This window comes from Chiloscyllium punctatum, chromosome 47, assembly GCF_047496795.1.
Source record: "Chiloscyllium punctatum isolate Juve2018m chromosome 47, sChiPun1.3, whole genome shotgun sequence".
Lineage (NCBI taxonomy): Eukaryota > Metazoa > Chordata > Chondrichthyes > Orectolobiformes > Hemiscylliidae > Chiloscyllium > Chiloscyllium punctatum.
Window position 1 is genome coordinate 40,200,428 of NC_092785.1, and position 14,155 is coordinate 40,214,582.

Below are 14,155 nucleotides of genomic sequence, written 5' to 3' on the forward strand. Positions count from 1 at the left end.
GGGGGGGGGAAGAGAGAACACGGGGGGGGGAAGAGAGAACACGGGGGGGGGAAGAGAGAACACGGGGGGGGGAAGAGAGAACACGGGGGGGGGAAGAGAGAACACGGGGGGGGGAAGAGAGAACACGGGGGGGGGAAGAGAGAACACGGGGGGGGGAAGAGAGAACACGGGGGGGGAAGAGAGAACACGGGGGGGGAAGAGAGAACACGGGGGGGGAAGAGAGAACACGGGGGGGGGGAAGAGAGAACACGGGGGGGGGGAAGAGAGAACACGGGGGGGGGGGAAGAGAGAACACGGGGGGGGGGGAAGAGAGAACACGGGGGGGGGGGAAGAGAGAACACGGGGGGGGGGGAAGAGAGAACACGGGGGGGTGGAAGAGAGAACACGGGGGGGTGGAAGAGAGAACACGGGGGGGGGGGGAAGAGAGAACACGGGGGGGGGGGGAAGAGAGAACACGGGGGGGGGGGAAGAGAGAACACGGGGGGGGGGAGAGAGAACACGGGGGGGGGGGAGAGAGAACACGGGGGGGGGGAGAGAGAACACGGGGGGGGGAGAGAGAACACGGGGGGGGGAGAGAGAGAGAACACGGGGGGGGGGGGAGAAGAGAGAACACGGGGGGGGGGGGAGAAGAGAGAACACGGGGGGGGGGGAGAAGAGAGAACACGGGGGGGGGGAGAAGAGAGAACGGGGGGGGGGGGAAGAGAGAACACGGGGGGGGGGGAAGAGAGAACACGGGGGGGGGGAAGAGAGAACACGGGGGGGGGGAAGAGAGAACACGGGGGGGGGGAAGAGAGAACACGGGGGGGGGGAAGAGAGAACACGGGGGGGGGGGGAAGAGAGAACACGGGGGGGGGGGAAGAGAGAACACGGGGGGGGGGGGAAGAGAGAACACGGGGGGGGGGGAAGAGAGAACACGGGGGGGGGAAGAGAGAACACGGGGGGGGGGGGAAGAGAGAACACGGGGGGGGGGAGAAGAGAGAACACGGGGGGTGGAAGAGAGAACACGGGGGGGGGGGAGAGAGAACACGGGGGGGGGGGAAGAGAGAACACGGGGGGGGGGGAAGAGAGAACACGGGGGGGGGGGGGGGAGAGAGCGGAAATGAGGAGGGGAGAGAGAACGATGGGGGAGGAGTGAAGAGAACGCGAGTGGGAGTGAGGGAGTTCAGAGACGGTTGAAATACAGAATTTTTATTTTGTCTGTGGGAACTATTTTCCCAAGGTCAGAAAGAGCACTATATTAAGGGAACTCTTTCCTCACAGTCCATTCCTCTCGGAGAAAAGTTCATCATTTCCTCAAGGGCGTTTACAAAGCAACCAACTTCTCATTCAGCGCAATCTGAGCCTGGGTGAGGTTCGATAGGTACGTTACCATCAGGAGGTCCTGCAGATTGGACACAGACAGAGAGTGAGAGATAGACAGACGGGGGCCTTTGACTAGACCTGGAAAGAGAGTGTTTGGGAAGCAACCATTCTCTCCCCACCCCTCGATTAGATTCCACTCTGTAACTCACTCCCGGGTATCTGTTATTCTGTATATAACCCACCCTGAACCCCGCGATTAGATTCCAGTCTGTACCTCCCTCCCGGGGTATCAGTTATTCTGTATATAACCCACCCTGAACCCCTCGATTAGATTCCAGTCTGTAACTCACTCCCAGGGTATCTGTTATTCTGTATATAACCCACCCTGAACCCCTCGATTAGATTCCAGTCTGTACCTCCCTCCCGGGGTATCAGTTATTCTGTATATAACCCACCCTGAACCCCTCGACGGTGTTCGGTTTGGAGCACTCACATTGATGTTGCTGTTCAGCATGGCTTCAAAGTCCTGGGCTGTAATCTTGGGAACCTTATTGACCAAATCGATGAGGAATCTTCCGACTGTGTTGTCTGCGGTGACTTTGCCCGACTGTACAGGAAGAGTGAGGTACAGGTTGCTCGGCTGCATACAGACAGCCCCCTCTGGCCCTGCTGAAATGTCACTGACAGGATGCGGCTGTCGCGACCTCAGCGCTTACCGTTCCATCCCAGCGTGGCCTCGAGCTGACAGTGTTGTCCAAAACCAAGCTCCAGGACATGTCTGAACAACACTCTAGAAGCTCGACCCCTTCCAGGGGCAAAGCAGCTCCCCTCCCTCCCCAAGCGAGATTGACCCCACACCCACAAACACCCCCGCCCTCCCTCCCTCCCCCCACCGACGCTCAGGAGCAGCGATGTGGACCATCGACAAGATGCCCTGCAGAAATTCCCCAAAGATCCTCAGGCAGCACCTTCCAAACCCCACGGCCACTTCCATCCAGAAGGACAAGGGGCAGGAGATACATGGGAACACCAGCCCCCTGCGAGTTCCCCTCCGAGCCCCTCACCATCTCGACTCGGGAATATATCGCCGTTCCCCTCAGTGCGGCTGGGTCAGAATCCGGGAATTCCCTCCGTCAGGGGCATTGTGGGTCTACCTGATCCCAGCTGATGGTCATTAACAAACTGTCAGTGTTGACAGAATCAGTGACAGCCCCAAAGTCGCCCTGTTACTGCACTTTCATCTGGTGACCAAGGACTGGAAGGGTGGAGGGGGTTACAGAGATAGGGAGGGGGTGTAGGGGCTGGAGGGGGTTACAGAGATAGGGAGGGGTGTAGGGGCTGGAGGGAGTTACAGAGATAGGGAGGGGGTGTAGGGGCTCGAGGGGGGTTACAGAGATAGTGAGGGGGTGTAGGGGCTGGAGGTGGTTACAGAGATAGGGAGGGGGTTAGGGGCGGGAGGGGGAACAGAGATAGGGAGGGGGTGTACAGGGCTGGAGGGGGTTACAGAGATAGGGAGGGGGTGTAGGGGCTGGAGGGGGGTTACAGAGATAGGGAGGGGGTGTAGGGGCTGGAGGGGGGTTACAGAGATAGGGAGGGGGGGTAGGGGCGGGAGGGGGAACAGAGATAGGGAGGGGGTGTAGGGGGTTACAGAGATAGGGAGGGGGTGTAGGGTCTGGAGGGGGTTACAGAGATAGGGAGGGGGTGTAGGGGCTGGAGGAGGTTACAGAGATAGGGAGGAGGTGTAGGGGCTGGAGGGGGTTACAGAGATAGGGAGGGGGTGTAGGGGCTGGAGGGGGTTACAGAGATAGGGAGGGGGTGGAGGGGGTTACAGAGATAGGGAGGGGGTGTAGGGGCTGGAGGGGGTTACAGAGATAGGGAGGGGGTGTAGGGGCTGGAGGGGGTTACAGAGATAGGGAGGGGGTGTAGGGGCTGGAGGGGGTTACAGAGATAGGGAGGGGGGTGTAGGGGGTTACAGAGATCGGGAGGGGGTGTAGGGGCGGGAGGGGGTTACAGAGATAGGGAGGGGGTGTAGGGGCGGGAGGATGGGTGAAGAAGTGAGCATGGGGATGATCTCCCGGGTTGCAGTGTGTGGGGTTATTGAGCTGGAGGGGTGGGACACACTCACCAGGACCTCTTCAGCGTACTGGAGGACAGTGGTCAGCATGTCCTGGATCCGAGCTGCCGATGTGCCAACTTGCTGCAGATCACTGGACAAGGTAATGGTCCGATTTGGGCTGGTACGGGTCCTCTGAATCACATCGACTAGGGTGACAGGGTGGGGGAGGAGAACACACAACAGGAATGTCACTCAGCCCACAAGTGAAAGGGAATTCACTCACGTAGAGTACAAAGTGGGTGTGCAATTCTCCGGGCTCCAGTCTTCCTGTGATCTCTCTCTGTAACCCCGCATGGTCACCCCCTCCCTCTCACACAGCACCTTCCAGACCCTAACCCCCTCGAGTGACCCTCCCTCCCTCACTCTCACACAGCACCTTCCAGACCCTAACCCCTCGAGTGACCCTCCCCCCTCCCTCTCACTCAGCACCTTCCAGACCCTAACCCCTCGAGTGACCCTCCCCCCTCCCTCTCACTCAGCACCTTCCAGACCCTAACCCCTCGAGTGACCCTCCCCCCTCCCTCTCACACAGCACCTTCCAGACCCTAACCCCTCGAGTGACCCTCCCCCCTCCCTCTCACTCAGCACCTTCCAGACCCTAACCCCCTCGAGTGACCCTCACTCCCTCTCCCCTCACTCTCACACAGCACCTTCCAGACCCTAACCCCTCGAGTGACCCTCCCCCCTCCCTCTCACACAGCACCTTCCAGACCCTAACCCCTCGAGTGACCCTCCCCCCTCCCTCTCACTCAGCACCTTCCAGACCCTAACCCCCTCGAGTGACCCTCCCTCCCCCCTCACTCTCACACAGCACCTTCCAGACCCTAACCCCTCGAGTGACCCTCCCCCCTCCCTCTCACTCAGCACCTTCCAGACCCTAACCCCTCGAGTGACCCTCCCTTCCCCTCACTCAGCACCTTCCAGACCCTAATCCCTCGAGTGACCCTCCCTTCCCCCCCTCACTCTCACACAGCACCTTCCAGACCCTAACCCCTCGAGTGACCCTCCCTCCCTCCCTCACTCTCACACAGCACCTTCCAGCCCCTAACCCCTCGAGTGACCCTCCCTTCCCCTCCCTCACAGCACCTTCCAGACCCTAATCCCTCGAGTGACCCTCCCCCTCCCTCCCTCACTCAGCACCTTCCAGCCCCTAACCCCTCGAGTGACCCTCCCCCCTCACTCTCACTCAGCACCTTCCAGACCCTAACCCCTCGAGTGACCCTCCCTTCCCCTCACTCTCACACAGCACCTTCCAGACCCTAACCCCTCGAGTGACCCTCCCTTCCCCTCACTCTCACACAGCACCTTCCAGACCCTAACCCCTCGAGTGACCCTCCCCCCTCACTCTCACTCAGCACCTTCCAGACCCTAACCCCTCGAGTGACCCTCCCCCCTCACTCTCACTCAGCACCTTCCAGACCCTAATCCCTCGAGTAACCCTCCCTTCCCCCCTCACTCTCACACAGCACCTTCCAGCCCCTAACCCCTCCAGTGACCCTCCCCCCTCACTCCCAGCGGGAAGGGTCTCTCTCCCTCGCTCCTCCGCCCAGCTCCATCGCAATGTTGAACACCTCAATCCCATCTCCCATCAGCCTCCTCTTCTCATCGGGGGAAACAGTACCCCAATCACGACCCCACCCTGATGTCCCTCGTCCATCTTTCCCACAGTCTCTCAGATGTCAGCACATCCTTCCCGATCCGCGGAGCTCTGAACTGGGCACAGGGCTCCAACTCAGAACCAGCCAGTGCGTTGTACAAGTGTAATACAACCACCCAGCTCTTGCCCCTGTTAATCGCCTGCTTTATTGTGTGCTCACCTTCAAGGATGTGTTAATCAATGTATATTTACCATTAGATCGCCCTTCACTATTTTATCAACCAGTTGAAGCCGGCATTTAGCTACATCATAACTCACATCGGAACAAACTACATCGTCTTCATCATCATACCACTGCATATCAGTGACTGAAGACAGGAGACTCCGAGTCTCTGTCCCTCACCGAGGGGGGAGAGGGGAGACTCCGAGTCTCTGTCCCTCACCAAGGGGGGAGAGGGGAGACTCCGAGTCCCCGTCCCTCACCGAGGGGGGAGAGGGGAGACTCCGAGACCCCGTCCCTCACCGAGGGGGGAGCACGGAGACTCCGAGACCCCGTCCCTCACCGAGGGGGGAGCACGGAGACTCCGAGTCCCCGTCCCTCACCGAGGGGGGAGAGGGGAGACTCCGAGTCTCTGTCCCTCACCAAGGGGGGAGAGGGGAGACTCCGAGTCTCTGTCCCTCACCAAGGGGGGAGAGGGGAGACTCCGAGACCCCGTCCCTCACCGAGGGGGGAAAGGGGAGACTCCGAGACCCCGTCCCTCACCGAGGGGGGAAAGGGGAGACTCCGAGACCCCGTCCCTCACCGAGGGGGGGAGAGGGGAGACTCCGAGTCTCTGTCCCTCACCGAGGGGGGAGAGGGGAGACTCCGAGTCCCCGTCCCTCACCGAGGGGGGGAGAGGGGAGACTCCGAGACCCCGTCCCTCACCGAGGGGGGGAGCGCGGAGACTCCAAGACCCCGTCCCTCACCGAGGGGGGAAAGGGGAGACTCCGAGTCCCCGTCCCTCACCGAGGGGGGAGAGGGGAGACTCCGAGTCCCCGTCCCTCACCGAGGGGGGGAGAGGGGAGACTCCGAGACCCCGTCCCTCACCGAGGGGGGGAGAGGGGAGACTCCGAGACCCCGTCCCTCACCGAGGGGGGAGAGGGGAGACTCCGAGACCCCGTCCCTCACCGAGGGGGGAGAGCGGAGACTCCGAGACCCCGTCCCTCACCGAGGGGGGAGAGCGGAGACTCCGAGACCCCGTCCCTCACCGAGGGGGGAGAGGGGAGACTCCGAGACCCCGTCCCTCACCGAGGGGGGGGAGAGGGGAGACTCCGAGTCCCCGTCCCTCACTGAGGGGGGAGAGGGGAGACTCCGAGTCCCCGTCCCTCACCGAGGGGGGGAGCGCGGAGACTCCGAGACCCCGTCCCTCACCGAGGGGGGGGAGAGGGGAGACTCCGAGACCCCGTCCCTCACCGAGGGGGGGGAGAGGGGAGACTCCGAGTCCCCGTCCCTCACCGAGGGGGGAGAGGGGAGACTCTGAGACCCCGTCCCTCACCGAGGGGGGGGAGAGGGGAGACTCCGAGTACCCGTCCCTCACCGAGGGGGGGAGAGGGGAGACTCCGAGACCCCGTCCCTCACCGAGGGGGGAGAGGGGAGACTCCGAGTCCCCGTCCCTCACCGAGGGGGGAGCGCGGAGACTCCGAGACCCCGTCCCTCACCGAGGGGGGAGAGGGGAGACTCCGAGTCCCCGTCCCTCACCGAGGGGGGAGCGCGGAGACTCCGAGACCCCGTCCCTCACCGAGGGGGGAGAGGGGAGACTCCGAGTCCCCGTCCCTCACCGAGGGGGGAGAGGGGAGACTCCGAGTCCCCGTCCCTCACCGAGGGGGGAGCGCGGAGACTCCGAGACCCCGTCCCTCACCGAGGGGGGAGAGGGGAGACTCCGAGTCCCCGTCTCTCACCGAGGGGGGAGCGCGGAGACTCCGAGACCCCGTCCCTCACCGAGGGGGGGAGAGGGGAGACTCCGAGACCCCGTCCCTCACCGAGGGGGGGAGAGGGGAGACTCCGAGTCCCCGTCTCTCACCGAGGGGGGAGAGGGGAGACTCCGAGTCCCCGTCTCTCACCGAGGTGGGAGCGCGGAGACTCCGAGTCCCCGTCCCTCACCGAGGGGGGAGCGCGGAGACTCCGAGACCCCGTCCCTCACCGAGGGGGGAGAGGGGAGACTCCGAGACCCCGTCCCTCACCGAGGGGGGGGAGGGGAGACTCCGAGTCCCCGTCCCTCACCGAGGGGGGAGAGGGGAGACTCCGAGTCCCCGTCTCTCACCGAGGTGGGAGCGCGCAGACTCCGAGTCCCCGTCCCTCACCGAGGGGGGAGCGCGGAGACTCCGAGACCCCGTCCCTCACCGAGGGGGGAGAGGGGAGACTCCGAGACCCCGTCCCTCACCGAGGGGGGAGAGGGGAGACTCCGAGTCCCCGTCTCTCACCGAGGTGGGAGCGCGGAGACAAGAGACACTCAGTCTGACCCCTCCACCTGGATCGGTCTGCACTCACCTCCAATTCTCTCCGTGTCGTAATAAACGTATCTCACTGTCAATGGAGTGAACATGACCCCCATGGTCTTCCCGGGAACGCCAAGTGGAGTGCTGCGAGGGAGACAGGGAGATGGATTGGTCAGTGGCGCGGTGAGACGCGGCGAGGCCTGAGAATCGGCCTGCTGCCCAACGACAGCCCCTACCTGACGTAGGCCTTGATGCTCATCCGGCCATCCTGCAGCATGGTATCCACGGTAACGTGGACCGGATTCTGTGCCTCGCGGCTGTAATACTCGTGAATCAGCACCGAGTGCTCCGTGATGTCGTGTCCTGTGGCAAACCTGCAGTTCGGAAAGACCGACAAACACCAGCTCATTGCCCGCAGCTCAGCGGTCCCACAACACACCACCCGGGTCTCAGACCCACCGGCCGGCATCCCGCAGTCAGACACCTGCCCTGCCTGGAGATCCCAGGAGTTTGGGGGGGGGGGGGGGGGGCCTTCCCACTGCAGCCTCCTCACTCTTCGGTTTGACAAGGTCATGGAGGATCACATTCTGAACTCCGAAGTCCTGCGAACCCACAGCTCACCTTCAGATCCTCGTCAGTCACGGACGGAGAGTGGTGCAGCTGCTCAGTGGCGAGCGCTGCTGCCTCGCGGGACCCGGGTTCGATTCCAGCCTCGGGTGACCGCTTGTGTAGAGCTTACACACTCTCCCCGTGTCTGTGTGGGTTTCCTCCGGGTGCTCCGGTTTCCTCCCACAGTCCAAGGGTGTGGAGGTTAGGGTGGATTGGCCATGCTAAATTACCCCATAGTGCTCAGGGATGTGTAGGTTAGGGTGGATTGGCCATGCTAAATTACCCCATAGTGTTCAGGGATGTGCAGGTTAGGGTGGATTGGCCATGCTAAATTACCCCATAGTGCTCAGGGATGTACAGGTTAGGGTGGATTGGCCATGCTGAATTACCCCATAGTGTTCAGGGATGTGCAGGTTAGGGTGGATTGGCCATGCTAAATTACCCCATAGTGTTCAGGGAAGTGCAGGTTAGGGTGGACTGGCCATGCTAAATTACCCAGAGTGCCCAGGAATGTGTAGGTTAGGGTGGATTAGTCAGGGATTAAAGGTAGAGGAATGGATCTGGGTGGAATGCTCTTCGGTGGGCCGGTGTGGACTTGGTGGGCCGAGCGGCCTGCTTCCTCACTGCAGGGATTCCCTGACAGATTGACTTCTGCCCCTAACTACCCTCAACATACACCCAGAGAGAAGACATTCCCTCCCCCCTCCAGCAGGGCCTCTGATTTTCATGGCTGTGTTCCCCCAGTTGCCATCTCTCACCACACATGGAAGCTGACGGTGTGTCTGTTCTCGCCGAGTGACACCACCCCACCACCCCATCACGATCTGCTGTGTTCACCCGATTCAACCTGACCTCAAATGATTTCCCCACGTGGCCAGGGGGTTTGGGGGAGGAATGAGAGGCGCAAACCGCTCCCAATGACATTTATTTAACAAACGGAACCAAGTTACTGACAGTGGTCGTCCCATCGATGCCGCATTGAGCTGAAGGTCCCTGCTGTGCGGCCCATTCCCAGTGAGCCCCCGCACACCCTCTGTCTGCCCCTCCCATCACGTTACATACCAGCCCACGATCACCTCGTTGGGAGCGACCTTCTTGTGAAGTTCATACATATTCTTGGCAAATTCCATGTCCACAGCCACCTGCAATGATAAAGAATTGGGGTGGGGAAGGGGGGCGGTGGGGAGGGACAACAGGTATTAGAACACAAGCAGGCGTTTGAGGAACACGATGGACGGTGGCTCGGTGGTTAGCACCACTGCCTCACTGCGTCAGGGACCCAGGTTCGATTCCAGACTCGGAGCAACTGTCCACGTGGAGTTTGCACCTTCTCCCCGGGTCTGCGTGGGTTTCCTCTGGGTGCTCCGGTTTCCTCCCACAGTCCAAAGAAGTGCAGGTTAGGGTGGATTGGCCATGCTAAATTACCCCATAGTGCTCAGGGATGTGTAGGTTAGGGTGGATTGGCCATGCTAAATTACCCCATAGTATTCAGGGATGTGTAGGTTAGGGTGGATTGACCATGCTAAATTATCCATAGTGTTCAGGGATGTGTAGGTTAGGGTGGATTGGCCATGCTAAATTACCCCATAGTGTTCATGGTGGATTGGCCATGCTAAAATACCGACAATGTTCAGGTAAGTGCAGTTTAGGGTGGATTGGCCATTCTAAATTACCCCATAGTGCTCAGGGATGTGTAGGTTAGGGTGGATTGGCCATGCTAAAATACCGACAATGTTCAGGTAAGTGCAGTTTAGGGTGGATTGGCCATTCTAAATTACCCCATAGTGCTCAGGGATGTGTAGGTTAGGGTGGATTGGCCATTCTAAATTACCCATAGTGTTCAGGGATGTGTAGGTTAGGGTGGATTGGCCGTGCTAAATTACCCCATAGTGTTCAGGGATGTGTAGGTTAGGGTGGATTGGCCATGCTAAATTACCCCATAGTGTTCAGGGATGTGTAGGTTCGGGTGGATTGGCCATGCTAAATTACCCCATAGTGCTCAGGGATGTGTAGGTTAGGGTGGATTGGCCATGCTAAATTACCCCATAGTGTTCAGGGATGTGTAGGTTCGGGTGGATTGGCCATGCTAAATTACCCCATAGTGCTCAGGGATGTGTAGGTTAGGGTGGATTGGCCAGTGCTAAATTACCCCATAGTGTTCAGGGATGTGTAGGTTAGGGTGGATTGGCCCTGCTACATTACCCATAGTGCTCAGTGATGTGTAGGTTAGGGTGGATTGGCCATGCTAAATTACCCCATAGTGTTCAGGGATGTGTAGATTAGGGTGGATTGGCCCTGCTACATTACCCATAGTGCTCAGGGATGTGTAGGTTAGGGTGGATTGGCCCTGCTACATTACCCATAGTGTTCAGGGATGTGTAGGTTAGGGTGGATTGGCCCTGCTACATTACCCCATAGTGTTCAGGGATGTGTAGGTTAGGGTGGATTGGCCACGCTAAATTACCACATAGTGTTCAGGGATGTGTAGGTTAGGGTGTATTGGCCATGCTAAATTACCCATAGTGTTCAGGGATGTGCAGGTTAGGGTGGATTGGCCATACTAAATTACCCATAGTGTTCAGGGATGTGTAGGTTAGGGTGGATTGGCCATACTAAATTACCCATAGTGTTCAGGGATGTGCAGGTTAGGGTGGATTGGCCATGCTAAATTACCCCATAGTGATCAGGGATGTGTAGGTTAGGGTGGATTGGCCATGCTAAATTACCCCATAGTGTTCAGGGATGTGTAGGTTAGGGTGGATTGGCCATACTAAATTACCCCATAGTGTTCAGGGATGTGCAGGTTAGGGTGGATTGGCCATGCTAAATTACCCCATAGTGCCCAGGGATGTGTAGGTTAGGGTGGATTGGCCATGCTAAATTACCCCATAGTGTTCAGGGATGTGTAGGTTAGGGTGGATTGGCCATGCTAAATTACCCCATAGTGTTCAGGGATGTGTAGGTTAGGGTGGATTGGCCCTGCTAAATTACCCCATAGTGTTCAGGGATGTGTAGGTTAGGGTGGATTGGCCCTGCTAAATTACCCCATAGTGTTCAGGGATGTGTAGGTTAGGGTGGATTGGCCATGCTAAATTACCCATAGTGCTCAGGGATGTGTAGGTTAGGGTGGATTGGCCATGCTAAATTACCCATAGTGCTCAGGGATGTGTAGGTTAGGGTGGATTGGCCCTGCTAAATTACCCATAGTGCTCAGGGATGTGCAGGTTAGGGTGGATTGGCCCTGCTAAATTACCCCATAGTGTTCAGGGATGTGCAGGTTAGGGTGGATTGGCCATGCTAAATTACCCATAGTGCTCAGGGATGTGCAGGTTAGGGTGGATTGGCCATGCTAAATTACCCCATAGTGCTCAGGGATGTGTAGGTTAGGGTGGATTGGCCATGCTAAATTACCCCATAGTGTTCAGGGATGTGCAGGTTAGGGTGGATTGGCCCTGCTAAATTACCCCATAGTGTTCAGGGATGTGCAGGTTAGGGTGGATTGGCCATGCTACATTACCCCATAGTGTTCAGGGATGTGTAGGTTAGGGTGGATTGGCCATGCTAAATTACCCATAGTGTTCAGGGATGTGCAGGTTAGGGTGGATTGGCCCTGCTAAATTACCCCATAGTGTTCAGGGATGTGCAGGTTAGGGTGGATTGGCCATGCTACATTACCCCATAGTGTTCAGGGATGTGCAGGTTAGGGTGGATTGGCCATGCTAAATTACCCCATAGTGTTCAGGGATGTGCAGGTTAGGGTGGATTGGCCCTGCTACATTACCCATGGCCAATCCACCCTCACCTAGACATCTTTGGAGTGTGGGTGGAAACCAGGGCACCTGGAGCAAACCTATGCAGACACAGTGGAAAATGTGCAAATCCACACAGATAATTGCGTCACGCTTCACCATGACGCCACTGCCTATTTATTTTATAAATAAGTCTTGCAAATTCCAGCCTCCTTCCTACCTCATCCTCCGACTCATTGTGGGGAACAGAGAAGCAGTTTGTGACCTCGACTGTCTGTTTATCCACGGTACCTGCATCGGGGAGGGGGGAGGGGGGAGGGGGGAGGGGGGGAGGGGGGAGGGGGGAGGGGGGAGGGGGGAGGGGGGAGGGGGGAGGGGGGAGGGGGGGAGGGGGGAGGGGAGGGGAGGGGAGGGGAGTTCAGAGAGAGAGAGTGAGAGAGACAGAGTTAGGCACCGACAGCGACAGGGAGCGGAAGGAGGGGGGAGGGATCACACAGAGAGGGGGAGGAACACAAACAAGAAATGGTCCAGGAGGTGGTTAGGTGGGGGCAGCAGAAATGGGTCGGGGGGGGGGGGTTGATCAAATAGGGGCTCGATTGGAAAAATGTGGAGGAGTGGGGCAAATGGTCAGGGCAAAATAAAGAGAGATGGGACAGGGGTGAAGGGGAGCGTAAGGGGGCATGGGAGTGTGTGTGTGAGGGGTCGGCGCACGTGAGTGATGGGGGTGGGGGGGTGGGAGGGGGGGTGTGTGTGTCAGGGTCAGGGTCCGCGTCAGGGCCCGCGTCAGGGCCCGCGTCAGGGCCCGCGTCTGGGTCCGGGTCAGGGTCCGGGTCAGGGTGTGTGTCAGGGTGTGTGTCAGGGTGTGTGTCAGGGTGTGTGTCAGGGTCAGTGTCAGGGTCAGTGTCAGGGTCAGTGTCAGGGTCAGTGTCAGGGTCAGTGTCAGGGTCAGTGTCAGGGTCAGTGTCAGGGTCAGTGTCAGGGTCAGTGTCAGGGTCAGTGTCAGGGTCAGTGTCAGTGTCAGTGTCAGGGTCAGGGTCAGTGTCAGGGTGTGTGTCAGGGTGTGTGTCAGGGTGTGTGTCAGGGTGTGTGTCAGGGTCTGTCTCAGGGTCTGTCTCAGGGTCTGTCTCAGGGTGTGTGTCAGGGTGTGTGTCAGGGTGTGTGTCAGGGTGTGTGTCAGGGTCTGTCTCAGGGTCTGTCTCAGGGTCTGTCTCAGGGTCCGTGTGTGGGTCCGTGTGTGGGTCAGTCTCAGGGTGTGTGTCAGGGTGTGTGTCAGGGTGTGTGTCAGGGTGTGTGTCAGGGTGTGTGTCGGGGTGTGTGTCGGGGTGTGTGTCAGGGTCTGTCTCAGGGTGTGTGTCAGGGTCTGTCTCAGGGTCTGTCTCAGGGTCTGTCTCAGGGTCCGTGTGTGGGTCCGTGTGTGGGTCAGTCTCAGGGTGTGTGTCGGGGTGTGTGTCGGGGTGTGTGTCGGGGTGTGTGTCGGGGTGTGTGTCGGGGTCAGTGTCAGGGTCAGTGTCAGGGTCAGTGTCAGGGTCAGTGTCAGTGTCAGGGTCAGTGTCAGGGTCAGTGTCAGGGTCAGTGTCAGTGTCAGGGTCAGTGTCAGGGTCAGTGTCAGGGTCAGTGTCAGGGTCAGTGTCAGTGTCAGGGTCAGTGTCAGGGTCAGTGTCAGGGTCAGGGTCAGGGTGTGTGTCAGGGTCTGTGTCAGGGTGTGTGTCCCTTACCCAGCAGGGTCCCGATCACCCTCTTGGCCTCCTCATTCCGCCTCTCGCTGCTGTCCGCGATCGAGCACAGAACCACCGGGTGGATCCGTAACTCAGGCCCGTAACCCGCCATCACCACCAGGCAGGGAGCAAGGACACGTGACCGGAACCGGAACACGCTCACAACGTCACCCGCAAGGGGCGGGGCAACCGCGTCTCCAGGGTAATATGACAGAGCTGACCTCACAGGGGCGGGGCCATGTCCCGGACATCAACCTGACTCCACCCACAGTCGGCCCCGGCAGGGGCGGAGCCTCGCCGGAACACGTCTCCGATTGGTCGGGGCCAATCAGGCACTGACGGTTGGTGCACGTGATCGGAGAGGGGCGCGAGAGTCCGCGAGCGGCAACCCACAGGGGGCGGGGAAAACCGCCACGAGCGGAAAGAAGAAAAAGTGACCGGGCTGGAGGCGTGGCTATGTTTATGAGGTCACAGCCTGGAGGTGTGGCCAAAACGCTCAATCTCAAACACCACACACACAAGGAATTGGGGCACCATGGGTAATTTAGCATGGCCAATCCACCCTAACCTACACATCCCTGAGCACTATGGG

At 59.4% G+C, this 14,155-nt stretch overlaps 1 protein-coding gene across 1 annotated transcript; it reads right to left on the reverse strand.

Moving 5' to 3' along the window:
- Nucleotides 1–1,172: 1,172 nt before the first annotated feature.
- Nucleotides 1,173–13,741, reverse strand: eif3f (eukaryotic translation initiation factor 3, subunit F). The gene is made up of 8 exons (XM_072564682.1): nt 13,564–13,741; nt 12,069–12,139; nt 9,162–9,241; nt 7,727–7,864; nt 7,543–7,634; nt 3,428–3,564; nt 1,796–1,909; nt 1,173–1,381 (listed from the first exon to the last, which is right to left on the reverse strand). The coding sequence occupies exons 1-8, from the start codon at nt 13,673–13,675 to the stop codon at nt 1,304–1,306; spliced, it is 822 nt and encodes a 273-aa protein (XP_072420783.1). The 5' UTR covers nt 13,676–13,741; the 3' UTR covers nt 1,173–1,303.
- Between the last annotated feature and the right edge of the window lie 414 nt (nt 13,742–14,155).

Bases quoted from the DNA above. Each gene is read 5' to 3' on its own strand.
- eif3f (XM_072564682.1), bottom strand. From the start codon at position 13,675: ATGGCGGGTTACGGGCCTGAGTTACGGATCCACCCGGTGGTTCTGTGC. The intron at 12,140-13,563 runs GTAAGGGACACA...TCCCCGATGCAG, and splicing joins GGTGATCGGGACCCTGCTGG to GTACCGTGGATAAACAGACA. The intron at 7,635-7,726 runs GTAGGGGCTGTC...TCTCCCTCGCAG, and splicing joins AGCATCAAGGCCTACGTCAG to CACTCCACTTGGCGTTCCCG.